This window comes from Dama dama, chromosome 12 (assembly GCF_033118175.1).
Source record: "Dama dama isolate Ldn47 chromosome 12, ASM3311817v1, whole genome shotgun sequence".
NCBI classification, from domain to species: Eukaryota; Metazoa; Chordata; class Mammalia; order Artiodactyla; family Cervidae; genus Dama; species Dama dama.
In genome coordinates this window covers 99,681,429-99,696,321 of record NC_083692.1, presented here as the reverse complement: position 1 = coordinate 99,696,321, position 14,893 = coordinate 99,681,429, and the positions used below count along the sequence as shown (strand labels likewise).

The 14,893-nt window shown below is 39.2% G+C and overlaps 1 protein-coding gene across 3 annotated transcripts in view; it reads right to left on the bottom strand.

The window, feature by feature from the left end:
* Window positions 1-14,893, bottom strand: part of DCP2 (decapping mRNA 2) — a 79,033-nt gene that overhangs the window by 18,588 nt on the left and 45,552 nt on the right. For 2 of the 3 annotated variants that reach the window (XM_061158219.1, XM_061158221.1), the window contains exons 3-4: window positions 10,159-10,286; window positions 9,649-9,747 (exon numbers count right to left, since the gene is read on the bottom strand). In XM_061158219.1, coding sequence (XP_061014202.1) covers window positions 9,649-9,747; window positions 10,159-10,286 — 227 coding nt within the window. The remainder of the gene's footprint in view (window positions 1-9,648; window positions 9,748-10,158; window positions 10,287-14,893) is intronic. The other variant, XM_061158220.1, reaches the window with a different exon arrangement.

Here is a 14,893-nt window from a genome sequence, read left to right as displayed (position 1 = left end):
TAATTTTTTGAGGCCCTTCCATAGAATTTTCCATAGTGGCGCTATCAGTTTACAATCCTACCAACAGTGAACAAGGGACCCCTTTTCTCCACATTCATGTCTTTTTGAAGGCAGCTATTCTAACAGGCATGAGAGATATCTCACTATGGTTTTCATTTGTATTTGCCTAATAATCTAGTGATGCAGAGCATCTTTTCACATACTTATTAGCTATTTCTCTATCTTCTTCGGAAAAATGTATATTCAGGACTTTTGCCCATTTTTTAATTGAATTATTTGCTACTGAGTTGTATAAGCTCTTATTACACATGTTTAGACATTAACTCCTTACAACTATATGGTCTGCGAGTACTTTCTCCCCTTCTACAGGCTTTCTACTTTATTGATTCTTTTTCTTGTTTTTGGATCAATGTGGTCTCGCTTATTTTGGTGCTTGTGCTTCTGGTGTCATATTCAAAAAATCATTGCCAAGGGCCACATTAAGGAGTTTTTATCCTGTTTTCTTCTAGAAGTTTCATGGTTTCAAGTCTTACGTTAAAGTCATGCACCCACTTCAAGCTAACTTCTGTGAGTGGGCTAAGACAGGGGTCTAGTTTCATTCTTTCACATGGGAATATTCAATTTCCTCAGCACCATTAACTGAAGAGACTCTCTTTTTCCCACTGAGTTTTCTTGGCTCCTCTTCAAATATCAGTTGACCATATACGTGTGGGTTTGTTTCTGGGATCTGTTTTTGTACCACTGCCGTACCATTTGATGACTACAGCTTTATAGTGTAGCATGAAAGCGGGAAGTGTGACACCTTTCACTTTGTTCTTCTTTCTCAGGATCGCTTTGGTTATTCAGAGTCTTGTGTGGTTCTACATACAGTTTAGATTTTTTTTTCTACTTCTGTAAAAATAAGGCTACTGAAATCTTGATGGGGATCACACTGAATCTAGAGATGGTTTTTGGCAGTAATGACATTTTAACAATATTAATTCTCATAATCCATGAACATGGGATAAAGATTTTAAAGTCGGTAATTCTACATGCAGGCAAGGACAACAAGAACTCTCATATGCAAGTGGTAGGAATGCAAATGGGTTCAACCACCTGGAAAACCATTGGTAACTTCCCTACGACTCAGTAATTCCATTCCTAGAGAAATCAAGGCTTACTTTCCTCAAAGGACACGTACCAGCATATTTATACCAGTTTTATCCTTAATAGCCAAAAGCTGGATATAATCCAATACATAAGAGAATGGATAAACAACTGTGGTGTATTTATACACTGCAATATTACAAAGAGCAATTAAAAAGAACCAGCTGCTAATATACACAATAACACAGATGAAGGGGCAACAAAGGATCTTCTGAGGTGCTGAAAATATTCTTTGACCTGGATGGTGGTTTCACAGGCATGTACATAGGTAAAAATGAATGACCTGCTAAGTTTATGCTCTTGTGTGCCAACAAAAAAAGCTTAAAAAATAATTTTTACATGGTTCTTAATTCTATTTTTATAGTTATTCTCCTTAACTCTCTTCTTTGAATATCTTATAATCAGAAATTAGAATACCTACAAGTCTGCATAATAATTAAAAGCTATGCTAAAAGTAAGTTTTATAATCTAAGTTCTTTGTAAGCGGACCCTATTTGTTACAAACAGAATCTAACTGAATACATGCTTAACAAAACACTGAAGGACTAAGAGCCTGTTTCAGATTAAAGACTGGAAAACAACAATTAAATGCAAACACAGTGCATGAGCCTGGAAAGGATCCTGTACGGAAGGGGTGGAAACTGCAGAAAAGGACCATAATGGATTAACTAGTAAATCTGAAAACTGAATTATCCGTTAGATAAAAGAACGTATCAAACCCATTCCTGAATTTGATAATTACACTGTGATTATATAAGAAAACTTTCTAGTTCTTTAAACTTATTGATACATGCAGTAATAGTGGTTAAGGGGCATTATGCCTGCAATTTACTCCTAAATTATTTAGCAATAACAATAAAAACCATACACTCCCGGGAGCCAGCACACGAGACAAGGTCGTGAGGAGAAGACCTGACAAGCAAGGCAGATCAGGACTTCAGGGATTTCGAAAAGCTGCCCTGGTGCTCGCCTTAAAGATGATCTCTGTCTTTCTGATGCTTGCTATATTAGACTACTCCCTAATTTCTGTGACACAGCCTTCCCTGATCTCTCTCCAAACAGAATCAACTTAGAACTTTAATCAATATGTCCCCCGGACGGTGGTATGCTATAAGATTACCCAGGATGAAAGCAGTGTTTCAATTTAGACCCCTCTGCTGGCATTCTAGCCTGCTTGGCAAATGTGTACTAATGCACATGACTGCTCACAACACCTTAATCATGAGCAGCATAAAGAACCTGATCACATAAAGGCCCTAATAGGCACAGAGCCCTTCGGGGGTGAGGAAGCCCTATTAGAGAACACAAAAATATTATTCTAAAAGTGGTTATAGTTAAAGATTTAGAAAAATAAGAGTTTAGAATTGTTAATTTTAACCAGGAATGTTAAACAGGGGCTGCCTCACCGGAGCTGCAGAGTCTTTGTGTGGTAACCTTTTAGATAAATTTAGCTGATAACTTCTGCAAAAGGACTGACCTTTGTGTTCATTAAAGAATAGATTACGGAAAACAGCTTTGCATTCACATAGGTCAAAAAATGTCAATAGGCCCCATGGCCAGAAGATGTAATGTACAAGACTCTCACAAAGAAGCATGCAGAAAACACCCTGGTTTCGTGAAGGATAAGCCGATGTAATATTAAACTATCTTCCCCTTAAAAATGTACTAACTTAGAATATAAAAGCTACGGTAAAAAAATATAAAGATTTGCCAGACTCTGCTGCACACCCCCAGTCTGGTCTCTCTCTCTCTCTCTCTGTCTCGCCAACGCCGTTCATCCTGAGGGTACCCCTGGATCCTGCCGAGGCTGGACCCCGGCAATACACCTGTATGTATCAAAAGTAATAAAGCAAACATGGCAAAATACAACAGGTGAATCTATTCTTTATATTATTCTTACTATAACATTAACACAATTTTAAAGAGTAACATGTAATTAATGGTAAGGTTTTTAGTATATTCATTCAAATATATCCTGTGTGCTTAGTAAGTGACAGGTACTATCCTATCCTAGGCACTGATTTCAGAAATGAATAAAGCAAGTACTGCTCTTTCAAGAGCTCCATCTTGAAATGAAATGATAACTGCAGTACGATATACATGCCGGAAAGTAGGTGGGTGCCATGGGAGTCCAGAATCATGATGCCTACCTCAGCCCTGAGGGGCATCCCAACTGCCCATGCAGGAGACGCCAGTTTGATCCCCAGTCCAGGAAGATTCCCTGCAGAAGGAAATGGCAACCCACTCCAGTACTCTTCCCTGGAAAAATCCTAAGGACAGAGGAGCCGAGTGGGCTTCAGTCCACGGGGCCACAAAAAGCTGGGACACGAGTGAGCGACTAAACAACAACTCAGCCCTGGGCACAGGTGAGGTGTGCGGTGTGAGCTGGGGTGATCCCCTGGAAGGTTGTCACAGGCAGGGTCCTATCCTGTGGATACATCTGGGCTAGGACTTGAAAGATGAGAAGTTTATAAGACCAACAAGAAAAAAAGATACTCCTGATAGCTGAGAATGGTTAGAGCTGAAGAATTATAATGAGAAGAAGTGGTACAACATGAGGACATTAGTGTAATTAACAAAGGCAGCTTTGAACCCCTGTACAACCATACTTAGAATAAACATAATACAATGCAAGACTTCTTAATTCTGAAAGTGATAAAGACTGGTTCACCTCTAAAATTAGGTACTCCATTCTCAACAAGCATTTACCAGGAAAAAATTTTAATAGCTCACTTATATGTACAGATAACAAAAGTAAAACCAACAAAGGGTTAATATCCAAAATATATAAACAGCTCATACAGTTCAATATCAAAAAAACAAACAAACAAAAAAGAACAGTCAAAAAATGGGCAGAACCCAAACAGACATTTCTCCAAAGACATACAGATGGCCAGTAAACACATGAAGAGAGGCTCAATACTGCACATTCTTAGAGAAATGCATATCAAAACTATGGGATTACCACCTCACACCAGTCAGAATGCCCATCATCAAAAAAATCTACCAACAGTAAATGTTGGAGAAGGTGTGGAGAAAACGGAACCCTCCTGCACTGGTGGGAATGTAAACTGATACAGTCACTGTGGAAAACAGTATGGAGAGCGCTTAAAACACTAGGAATAAAATCACCATATGATCCAGCAACCCCACTACTGGGCCACTGCTCCCGCCCTGAGAAGACCACAATGCTAGAATACACACGCACTGCTGACAACAGCCAGGACACGGAAGCAACCTAGATGTCTGTCAACACATGAATGGACAAAGACGCTGCTGTACACGTCTACAACTGAGTACTGCTCAACCAGAAAGGAATGAACTTGAGTCAACTGTAGTGAGGCAGATGAAGCTAGACCCTGTTAGAGTCAAGTAGGTCAGAAAGAGAAAAGCAAGTAGCGTATATCAACGCATATATACGGAATCTAGAAAAATGGTACTAACATTAGGGAAGAAGGGACTGTGGACACAGTGGGGGAAGGTGAGGGTGGGACAAATTATACACAAATAGTGTAGTGTTAGTCGCTCAGTCCGGAGAAGGCACTGGCGCCCCACTCCAGTACTCTCGCCTGGAAAACCCCATGGACGGAGGAGCCTGGTGGGCTGCAGTCCATGGGGTCGCACAGAGTCGGACACGACTGAGCGACTTCACTTTCACTTTCACGCATTGGAGAAGGAAATGGCAACCCACTCCAGTGTTCTTGCCTGGAGAATCCCAGGGATGGGGGAGCCTGGTGGGCTGTTGTCTATGGGGTCGCATCGAGTTCGACATGACTGAAGTGACTTAGCAGCAGCAGTCATGTCTGACTCTTTGCCACCCTATGGACTGCAGTCCGCCAGGCTCCTCTGTCCATGGGATTCTCCAGGCAAGAACACTGGAGTGGGTTGCCATTTCCTTCACGAGGGGATCTTTCTGACGCAGGCAAGCATCAAACCTGGGCCTCCTGCACTGCAGGCAGATTTTTTACCGTCTGAGGCACCAGAGAAATCCTATACACACAATATCATACATAAAACAGGTAGTGGGAAGTTACTAAATAACACAGGAAGCCCCACTTAGGGCTCTGTGATGACCTGGAGGGGTCATCTCATGGGTGGAGCTGGGTGGGGAGGCTCAGGAGGAATACATATATATATATATGTATATGTGTATATGTATATATATATATATATATATACACACACACACACATACACAAATACACACACACATAACTGATTTGCATTACTATACAGCAGAAACCAATTCAAAATTGTAATGCAATTTTCCACCAATTAAAAAAATAAAACTTAAAACCAATTTTTAATACCAAACCTTCTGTGAATCAAGTCCATTCCAGTATGGTAATTCAGAGTTAATGTTCCTGGCACATGGAATAGGATTAATGTCTCAAATGACAGCAGATAAAAGTCTCTACCTAAGAGTAAAAAGATGTGCTACCCAAAGAACACCAGCATAGACAATGCAACCCTCTGCCTAAAATCTATGTCTTACAAGCCCACAAGTGGTAGAATAAGGCAGTAATTCCTCCGTACAAACTCTTTCAAGATTAAATCGCATAAGGGCACATTACAGTAAGTGTCACTGTGATACAATGCTGCTCTGCCAAATAACAAGCAGCAACATGAGATGGAACCACATGTGAGCTGCCAAGTGTTCCACATTCTCAGGGACAGGTGTTGTTTCACCACAATTGGTAACAAAAATATACTAAGATTATCTTAATACAGCTTTTCAATAAAACCTCGAGAACATTTTTCACATCTCTATCCTACATCTACTTCACTACTGAATAAGTGTTCAGAAATAACCCAATTAACAAAGGCGAACCCACTGATCAAAGAGAAGACTGGAAACTACTAACCAGGACGGCCATTAGCTTTCTACTGACGATTATTCACAGCTTCTCCCTGAGCGGCCTGGTGGCCACCGTTTCTTCAGCCCAGCCCACACAGACACAGCCCTCACAGGAGGCGTCAGATACTGCTGCCGCAAAATGAGCACTTCTACACACTCATACACGATGAAACAACATTACAATAAACAAAATTAGAAGTTATTAAGCAACGGAAAATAAAACCCGTGGTAGAAACCAGAGGGAAAAAACATGGTAAAAACAAGAGAAAACGTGCTTAACACATCAGCTCAAGCCTAATGATAGCTAAAAATTAAGACAAAACTTCTCCATATATATTAAGACAAGCGAAAATGAAAAGTGTAATATTAACATAAACTCCTATAAATGCAATAACAATCTGGTTTGCAACTGAGACACTGACGGTTCTCCCCCTTCCTCGATGCTGCTTCTATTATGCCGCAGCGCCACCAAGCGGCGGAAGGGTCCACTGCGACCCTAGGCCTGCCGGCCGAATACTTTCAACACTCAGAAACAGCAACTACTACGGACTGAACCTTCCAAGATTCTTAGGAAGGCCTAACTCCCAACACGACTGCATTGGGAGCCAGGGCCCGTGAGGAGGCGGTGCAGGCTACAGGAGGCCTCTAACCCACCAGGATGGGGTGGGTCTCTAACCCACCAGGATGGGGTGGGTCTCTAACCCAGCAGGACTGGTCCCTCTAAGCAGAGGGGGCGCACGCAGTCCCCCAGGGAGGCCACGTCAGCACACAGAGGAAAGGCCGCCGACCGCAGGCCAGAGAGCGGGCCTGCACCAGAAGCCCATCAGCAGGCTCTTGCTCTTACTGCCCAGCCTCCAGAGAGGAGGAAAGAAGCGTCCACTGCTCACGCCGCCCAGTCCGCGGTACTTTGTTACAGCAGCCTGAGTGCATTAATACAGCAATGCTACAGCTTAATTCCAAACTCTGTTCTTCATGAGAAAAGCATTCACTTAAAAGGAACAAAAGTCAAAAGATTTGCCTTTAAAAATTCTAGCCCTTAAAAGGACAGAAACTAAATAAAGTCTTTTCTAAAAAGTTCCTATATCAGCTAAAAGCAGCTATTATTTAGATCAGAAAAGTTAGAAGTTAGGATTAATTCTTATTATCAAAGGGAACATTTTTTCCCCGAAATTAATCAACTGTGGTTCCTAAGTACACCTGTGCCTTCCTCAGAGCAAGACAAAATCTTCAAAACAGGGGAGGCAGGGGGAGATGCATATTGGTCCAAATAAGAGAGGTAAGTTTTATCAGGAAATAGATATATGTACTTAAAATCAAATTTCTTCTGTTGACATCTGTGTATGTGTTTAGAAATTCTCACCAATTTACAAACACTCCTGACTGCCTGTATGTTAGACAGCAGCCAAGAACATGAACTCCAGACCCCAAATACCAGGGTTTCTGTCTCTCTCTGGTTTGTGCTTACTAAGTGGCTCTGTTTCAGTTACTCACCTGTAAAGAGAGAGAGAACTTCCCATAAAGGCTGCATCTTCCCCTACAGGATTCTCCATTCTCCCACTCCCCCAGCCCCAAGAATAAATTTTATTTACTTTCTTACAAATTATGGTGATCCACTGGAATCAGCAGCACACAGACAGGACGTTTTATCTCAGTATCCCAGAGTAGGGAACAAAGAAGAAAAACCAAGGTGAAACTGTCCTGGTTCACAGGTTAACTTTCTCTTTTTATCCCAAACACCCGATTTCTACATCACCCCTACTCTTTATAGTATCATGTATAAAACTCATGAGATGGAGCGTTCCAGCAGTAGATGCAGGCAGACCCCTTGGGTCTAGGGTCCTTCTTCAGTTTTCCAAGATTTGGTATTTGATTCCTCGAAAAAGATCCAATTAAAAAGATAGCCCATACCACCCAATTTAGCCTAAATTTCTGTTATTGCAGTTAATATTTCTCCTGGACCTGGACAACTATCCCACTACCGTAGGACAAGTCTACTCCATGCATAAGACGCATTGATTAATTCCACTAAGTGGGACAGCATGGCTCCCGTTTTGTCCTTCATTATAAGCAAGACGACTACAAGAGCTGAAGACATGAAAGGGAAGACGTTTTAAGTACTCCATTTCCTCTCCTGCCATCTAGAGAAAAGAAAGGAAAAGCTCTTAGAGGATGTGGCATTTTCTCACCTGTTCCCTAAACAGTTTTCAATTTTAAAGGGTGGGTGTAAAACTTCTTTGCTATAAGCTGTTGCAAAATACTTGCTCAAATAAGCTGTTCCATACTCAATTTAAAATGCAGCATTTTCAGTCATTTTTAAAATCTCACTCCAAAGTAAATAAGCATTGATATTTTTTCTACAGTAAATAACCACTAGTGGTTTTTAAGAATTTTAACTATTATCCCTCACTAATAAATATACTCGAACCAGGCAGTGAACACTGCTCCAGAAAAACATTGAGCAAAAAAAAAAGAGAGAGATTCAAATAGAATATGCTACAAAATCCATACTGTCATCTCGAAAAAAACCTCAAAATTCAATCACCACCAGCTTAGACTCTATAAAGATATCACTTCTAGTTATAAATACCTTGCTTCTAGAAATGGGAGTCCTTGAGTTGACTCCTAATAATTTTATATTTTACAGAGATTTGCCCAGTCTCTAGGCTATTGAGCAACATATACTAAAACTATACTGGAACAAAAACCTTTCAACTCCTAGTCCAGTTCTCTTTCCATTTTATTGTTATTTCCTCATAGCTCAACTTCTCAAATGTCAAGGACAAGGTATACTTTTGTAAACTGATAAATAAGAATACCGTATACAATGTATCACAATGTATTACTGTGGGCTACAGCCAAGTGGTTACATTTTAAAATAAACAATTTAAATAATAGTGAACATCCTCCTTTTACAAATAAGAAACTATGGCCCAGTACAGAAAGCTAGTCTGTGGCAGTCTTTTGGGGAAAAAGTGATCTCCATCTAGAAAGATACCCAGTTAAGATTTGAATGGGCAGAAGAGAGGCCTTTCCAGGTAGGAAAATTACATAAGCAAAAGCTCAGTGGATGAAACAAACCAATCAAATTCAGAGGACAAAGAATAAATTCTTTTGACTAATAGTAAAGAAAGACAAATTGAGGCATGGCTAAGTTTTGTGTTGGGGGTAGGAGAGGGAGTTTCAACTCTTGAAGAATTAAACTTCATCCTACAGGCAGAGGGAAGCTAGAGTGGGTTTTTACCAATAAATGTAAATGTCTCAGAAATTGTGCGTTTGTCTGAAAGCCCAGACTATAAACATAAAACAAAGGTTATAAGAGCCAAAATATTTAACCACTCTATTTATTTAATCCAATTAAACATTTAATCCAATTATAAAAGGAAAAGTGGAAAAGATATTACAAAAAAAGTTAAATAATAGAATAAAAAATGTACAATGAAAGAAAATCAAACAAATGAGAGAATAATAAATGATAGAGGTGGACAAACAAATTAACAGCTACATAACAAAAGATATTACTTCATGCAAGCAGTCAAGTTCTGGAAAGAGGATTTAAATGATCCAAACAAGTCCAGTCTCCAAAGCGAAAACAACACTCAAAGCACAACCACCAAATGTTACTGTTTCAAACTGCAATAACTCACCTCTCTAGCAGCACAATCATGAGGAGCTTCTTCTTTATTTACTTTTCCTTTTGGAAATCCCCAGCCTGATTTTGCTAGGTACCCCTGAACCAGTAGTACCTGCAAAACAATCAAGAGGTAAAAATAAAACTTGCTCTCCTTTCCCATATTCCTTTCTAAAGCCAGGAGTGCTTTTCTCCTTACTTCAGTTAACTGTTATCACCAACAATTTTACTTGGTTAACTATCTTCCAGGAAGCCAGATATACTATTACTTTTCCTATGAAGAAAGGCATTCTGCCAATTTTAAAGTATTTCTTCAGCAATCAAGTTCCTTTACAATAGGCCATAATGCAACAGGTATAAATTATTAAGACCCAGAATGCAGACAAAATATGCAAATTTTGGTCTTGTAGCACTAAAAATCTAAGTATACTTTTAAAACCTCAGTTCAGAACATTATAGATAAAACATTAGGATGAAAACAGCTGATTACCATTTCACTTAAAAATTTTGTATTACTCTCACTCACATTTTCAAGTGTCTCATCAAGAATAATTGCACCATATGTTGGCACTCCCATTTTATATTCCTTCCATTCATCCAAAATTTTTTCCACATCTTCACCTTGAGGCAGCAAAAATGGACAATGATTGAAGAGTATACCATGTGTTAAGGAAGCCACTTACTTTCTCCCTTAATACAGTTTAAGCACATATACACAGAAAGACATCTTTTTAAATGAATTGTGTATTTTATACAAAATTACTCACATCTTCACCTCACTTAAGTGCATCTTTCTTGTCTTTTCACATTTGTTTTCGCCCGAACAAAACATTTCTAACTTCTTGCATTTAGCCCAGGCACAAATCAAGTAACTTTGAATACACACTCCGGCACCCTAAGTTAACACCAAAAAACTCAGGGCCACGTTAGCACTTCCAATCACTAAGTGTGTCGAATTTATCACATGAAGAGTCGACAGACAGTGAAACGGAGAGCAAGAAAGACAAGCACAGCAGACACAGTAAGAGGCAGGAGCCGTCAGAGTAACCAGAAGCGGGAAGCCCCTGGCAGTACAGTGGTTAGGAGGGGGTACAGACTCAACCCCCGGCTGACGAACTGAGACCCCACAAGCCTCTCAGCCGCCCCGCCGCCCTCGCCCCAGAAAGCAGCGGGGGTAGCTAACCCTAACTCTGCGAAGCAGAACTAGAGATGAATGAAGCATGCCACGCTACAGAGCTGAATATTTTTCTTTACCATGCGTATGTATCACTTTTATAATTTAAAACATTCTAAAGATGAAGATTTATTAAGGATTATAGAGAAATGTAAACATGAGTATTAAGGAAAGTATGGCCTGTTTCAAAAGAAACTGGGTATGCCTCTCCAAATTTGGGCAGGGTAAAATAATTTTTTCTAAAGTAAATAAAACCTAAACCTGTAAAGTATATGCTCAGGCTTCCAATACTCATATGCTACCAAATGCCTCATTACAACACTGTTAATTACGAAAACTATAGGGCAAATTATAATTTATGACAGTGTTTCTCAAACAGAGGACCCTCTCAAAGGTTTTCAAGTCCTCTGTGAAAACTTACATATTCTGTCTTTTCATTTTTATGTTAATGTAAGAAAGGAAGGTTTGTAACAGATAAGGCAAAGAAAGGTGCAGGGAAAACTTGTACACACACGTCAACATCCTCAAAGAAGTCAGCATTGTATTCACATTAACTACTGAGTTAAACAAAAACATCACATTAAATTCATTTTATGAAAACTAATTTTATGAGCTGCCTATTTTTCTGTTTAAAAATATGGCTTTATAGCTGCAGTAAGAAATAAGGTTCTCAAAGAGCTCAAAAAAGGCAACCATCTATAACAACACTGTATTAAATAGGCAAGCACTAGGTTAAAAATATTTTTTGCTTTCATTTAGGGAGTGGGGGAATCATGTGGATATAATATTAACTATTCCGTAAAGCTCTATGGAAGGATTTTGGAAGATTCCAGCTTCCTATAATTCTGAAAGCTATTTCCCATTAAAAGTCTGGCCTGAGATACTTAGTAAAAATTCCTTATGTGTTTTAGAGTCACCACAGATTTTTTTTTAATCTAATTATATATTTTAAATAAATAGATATTTTTTCCATTAAAAATTTAACCACAGGGGAAAAAATATGAAAATAACCCAGGAATAGAAGTAACTTCCAATAGTGTTAAAGAGGAAGTGTCAAAGAGGAGGACACTTACACCTCGTTTTTTTTCCTCTCTCTTCCTTCTCCCTACAACGTTCCTAATAATTTCACAGTGCATTAGTGTATCTATAACAGTTTTATCTCATCTTTCTACCCACTAAACAACTTCTTCAAAAAGAATAACAAACATTAGCAAAAGAAATTAAAATCAACGGACATCATCTTGAAAATTATCTATACTCTTCATTTACCCATTTTTTTCCTATCCCAAAATCACCATAAAGAGTGAGCTGGTGAACCAATCAACTGCAGACCAAGATATATTTGGAATTAATGATGAAAAGTACTTGCTCAAGTCCACACAATTAGCAAATAACAGAACCCAATCCAAAATGACATCAATTTCCTCACTGAAGACAACTCTTCAATCCTCCTCCATATTCAATAGTACATATAGTAATTCATTCCAACAATGGAGTGGAAAGTTGTTTTTTTTTTGGAGTGGAGAGTTTTTAAATACCACTTTTATTTAATGAGACAATGTACTTAACTCAAAAAACCTTATGATATGCTGAGTAATGATAATTATTTTCTAATTTTTACTAAAATTATTATTTGACTAATGTCTTATTTTCTTAACCATCAAACCAAATTATTTTGCATCTTGAATCTTGGCTTACTGGGTCTTACCAACAGTTCTAAGAGAAAGACAGAAGATCACACTGATTACATAAAGAATGGAAGAAGCTTTAAGCAGATACGTCTACTTGTATTACACATGTCCCATCTCTTAACAATTCAGTGACTCTTTAGTAAACTCTTTTTAACATTTCTGCAAAAACATGAAAAATACACTCTAACTGTAGACAATCATTTCCATATAACTGCCATCCAAAATCCTTCTGTTGTCACAGATGACATCAATTTCCTCTTGGGTCAAGCTCTGGCCCCAGTTCCCCGTATTCCGTGTCCTCACATCCACGCCCACTTCTGGGACCAACAGCCTGCACCCTGCCATCAAGAGAACTATCACAGTACTTTGATCAAATAAAACATCTTGGCCATAATTCTCTACAGCAGTCTTCTAAGTAGTCACAATATATGGTTATTCTACATCTATTTTTGACTGTTCTCCTGTCTCCATATTAGCACTCTCTGGCTTTTATTTTCTTCTCTCCACAATACAGTCCATCACTTTAATCAAAGTCTTAGCAATATTCAAAATTCTTTTGCCACAGTTATGAATATAGCTCCCCAGCAAAACCTCAACCCAGAAGCAAGTCCAGGACAGTCAATCTATAGCACATGCTGGGGTATGTAGTACACACTCAGGCAAGTACTACTGGCACATACTCAGTTAAGTGCTATACCTGAGTAGTCCTAAAGAAAAGTCACAGGACTGTGCACAACCAGCAAAAGAAAAAACAGTCACAGAGAAGCCCTGCTATTTGTCCAAGGTCGCACGACTGGTAAATGGCAAAGATGGGATGGTAACGCAAGGAATGTGGCTCCACAACTCACACTATTAACTTTTACTCTCCAGTCTCACAGGTACCGCAAATCAGTGTCCGTCATGCCCCCACAAAATTTCGCCTTTATTTTTCTACAAATGGAATGGCACACCCATCCACTCAATCACTCAAATCAGAAACCTGGATACCATCCTTGACTCCTTCCTCTACCTCTCCTCAGACATTCAAGTTAAGACAAAGTTTGCCTCCTAAATATCACTGAAATTTAATATCTTCCATTCACTTCTATCAGAAGTTTCCACTTCTCTCATAAATTAATGAAACAGCATCTTAATTAGGTTTCCAATCTGACGTTCCTCCAATTCACTGCCTGCACTATTTCAGGAATGTTTTTCAAAACATCCCTAGAGAGAAATAAAGCAAGTGTGGCAAAACGTTAACAATGGGTAAATACATAGAAAGGGTATGATGGCACTGGATTTTAATATTCTTTCTACTTCTCTGTAACTTTTTTCCTGGAAGTCTTTTTTTAATCTCCTACATTCTTTTATTACCCTTATGGGTAAAGTCCAGACAAATACAGCCCAGTAGATTCTGCCTCCAAAGAAGATTTTTATCTAATTTCAAATCTGAGTGGGATTACTCGCGTCACTATTTCTAATGAACACTAGGCTACCTTATCAGAACCTATCAGACTTCAGTGCGATCATGTCCTTTCCTGCTGGTCATCCTAAAGACAGCGGCCAAATACACCCTGTTCACTACACAACGCCTGGCACAGATGAAGCACTCAGTTATTTAATGGAGTCTGGGGGCAGAAGAAGGGGACGACAGAGGATGAGACGGCTGGATGGCATCACCGACTCGATGGGCATGGGTTTGGGTAGACTCCAGGAGTCGGTGATGGACAGGGAGGCCTGGTGTGCTGCGGTTCATACAGTCGCAAAGAGTCGGACACGACTGAGCAACTGAACCGAACCACATTAGAGGAAGCTTTTTCTTCCACATAAGTGAATTAGAAGAAGAAACTTAACTAAAACAGGGGCGCTTTTTTTAAATAATAAGAAAAGTTTTAAAAATTCATATATATAAACACAATTGCAATTGTGTTTCAGGAAAAACTGCAATTCAGGAGACCCTGGGTTAGGAAGATCCCCTGGAGAAGGAAACACCAACCCACTCCAGTATTCTTGCCTGGAGAATCCCATGCACAGAGGAGCCTGGTGGGCCACAGTCCACAGGGTCAGAAGAGTCGGACATAACTTAGTGAGTAAACTACCACATAAGCACAAAATCTTATCCAGAATCCCAAAATATGTACAGTTGCTCTTATAAGACCCCAAGTCTATGCAAAACAGACCAAAACCAAAGAAGACAGCTTTCTTATTTTATTCATGTTTCTCCAGTTAGATTACAGCTCCTTAAAAACAAAGTGTTCTATGATTTCCTCATAAAATCTGCTACCAAGATTCTAACAAAGATAGTGCTCCACAGTACTTCTATTCCTTTTTTCATTTACTTCTCCATAGTTGCTGAAAAACTTTCAAAGGTTAACAGCTATATAGATTAACAGTTTATATAGCTATAAACAGTTTCA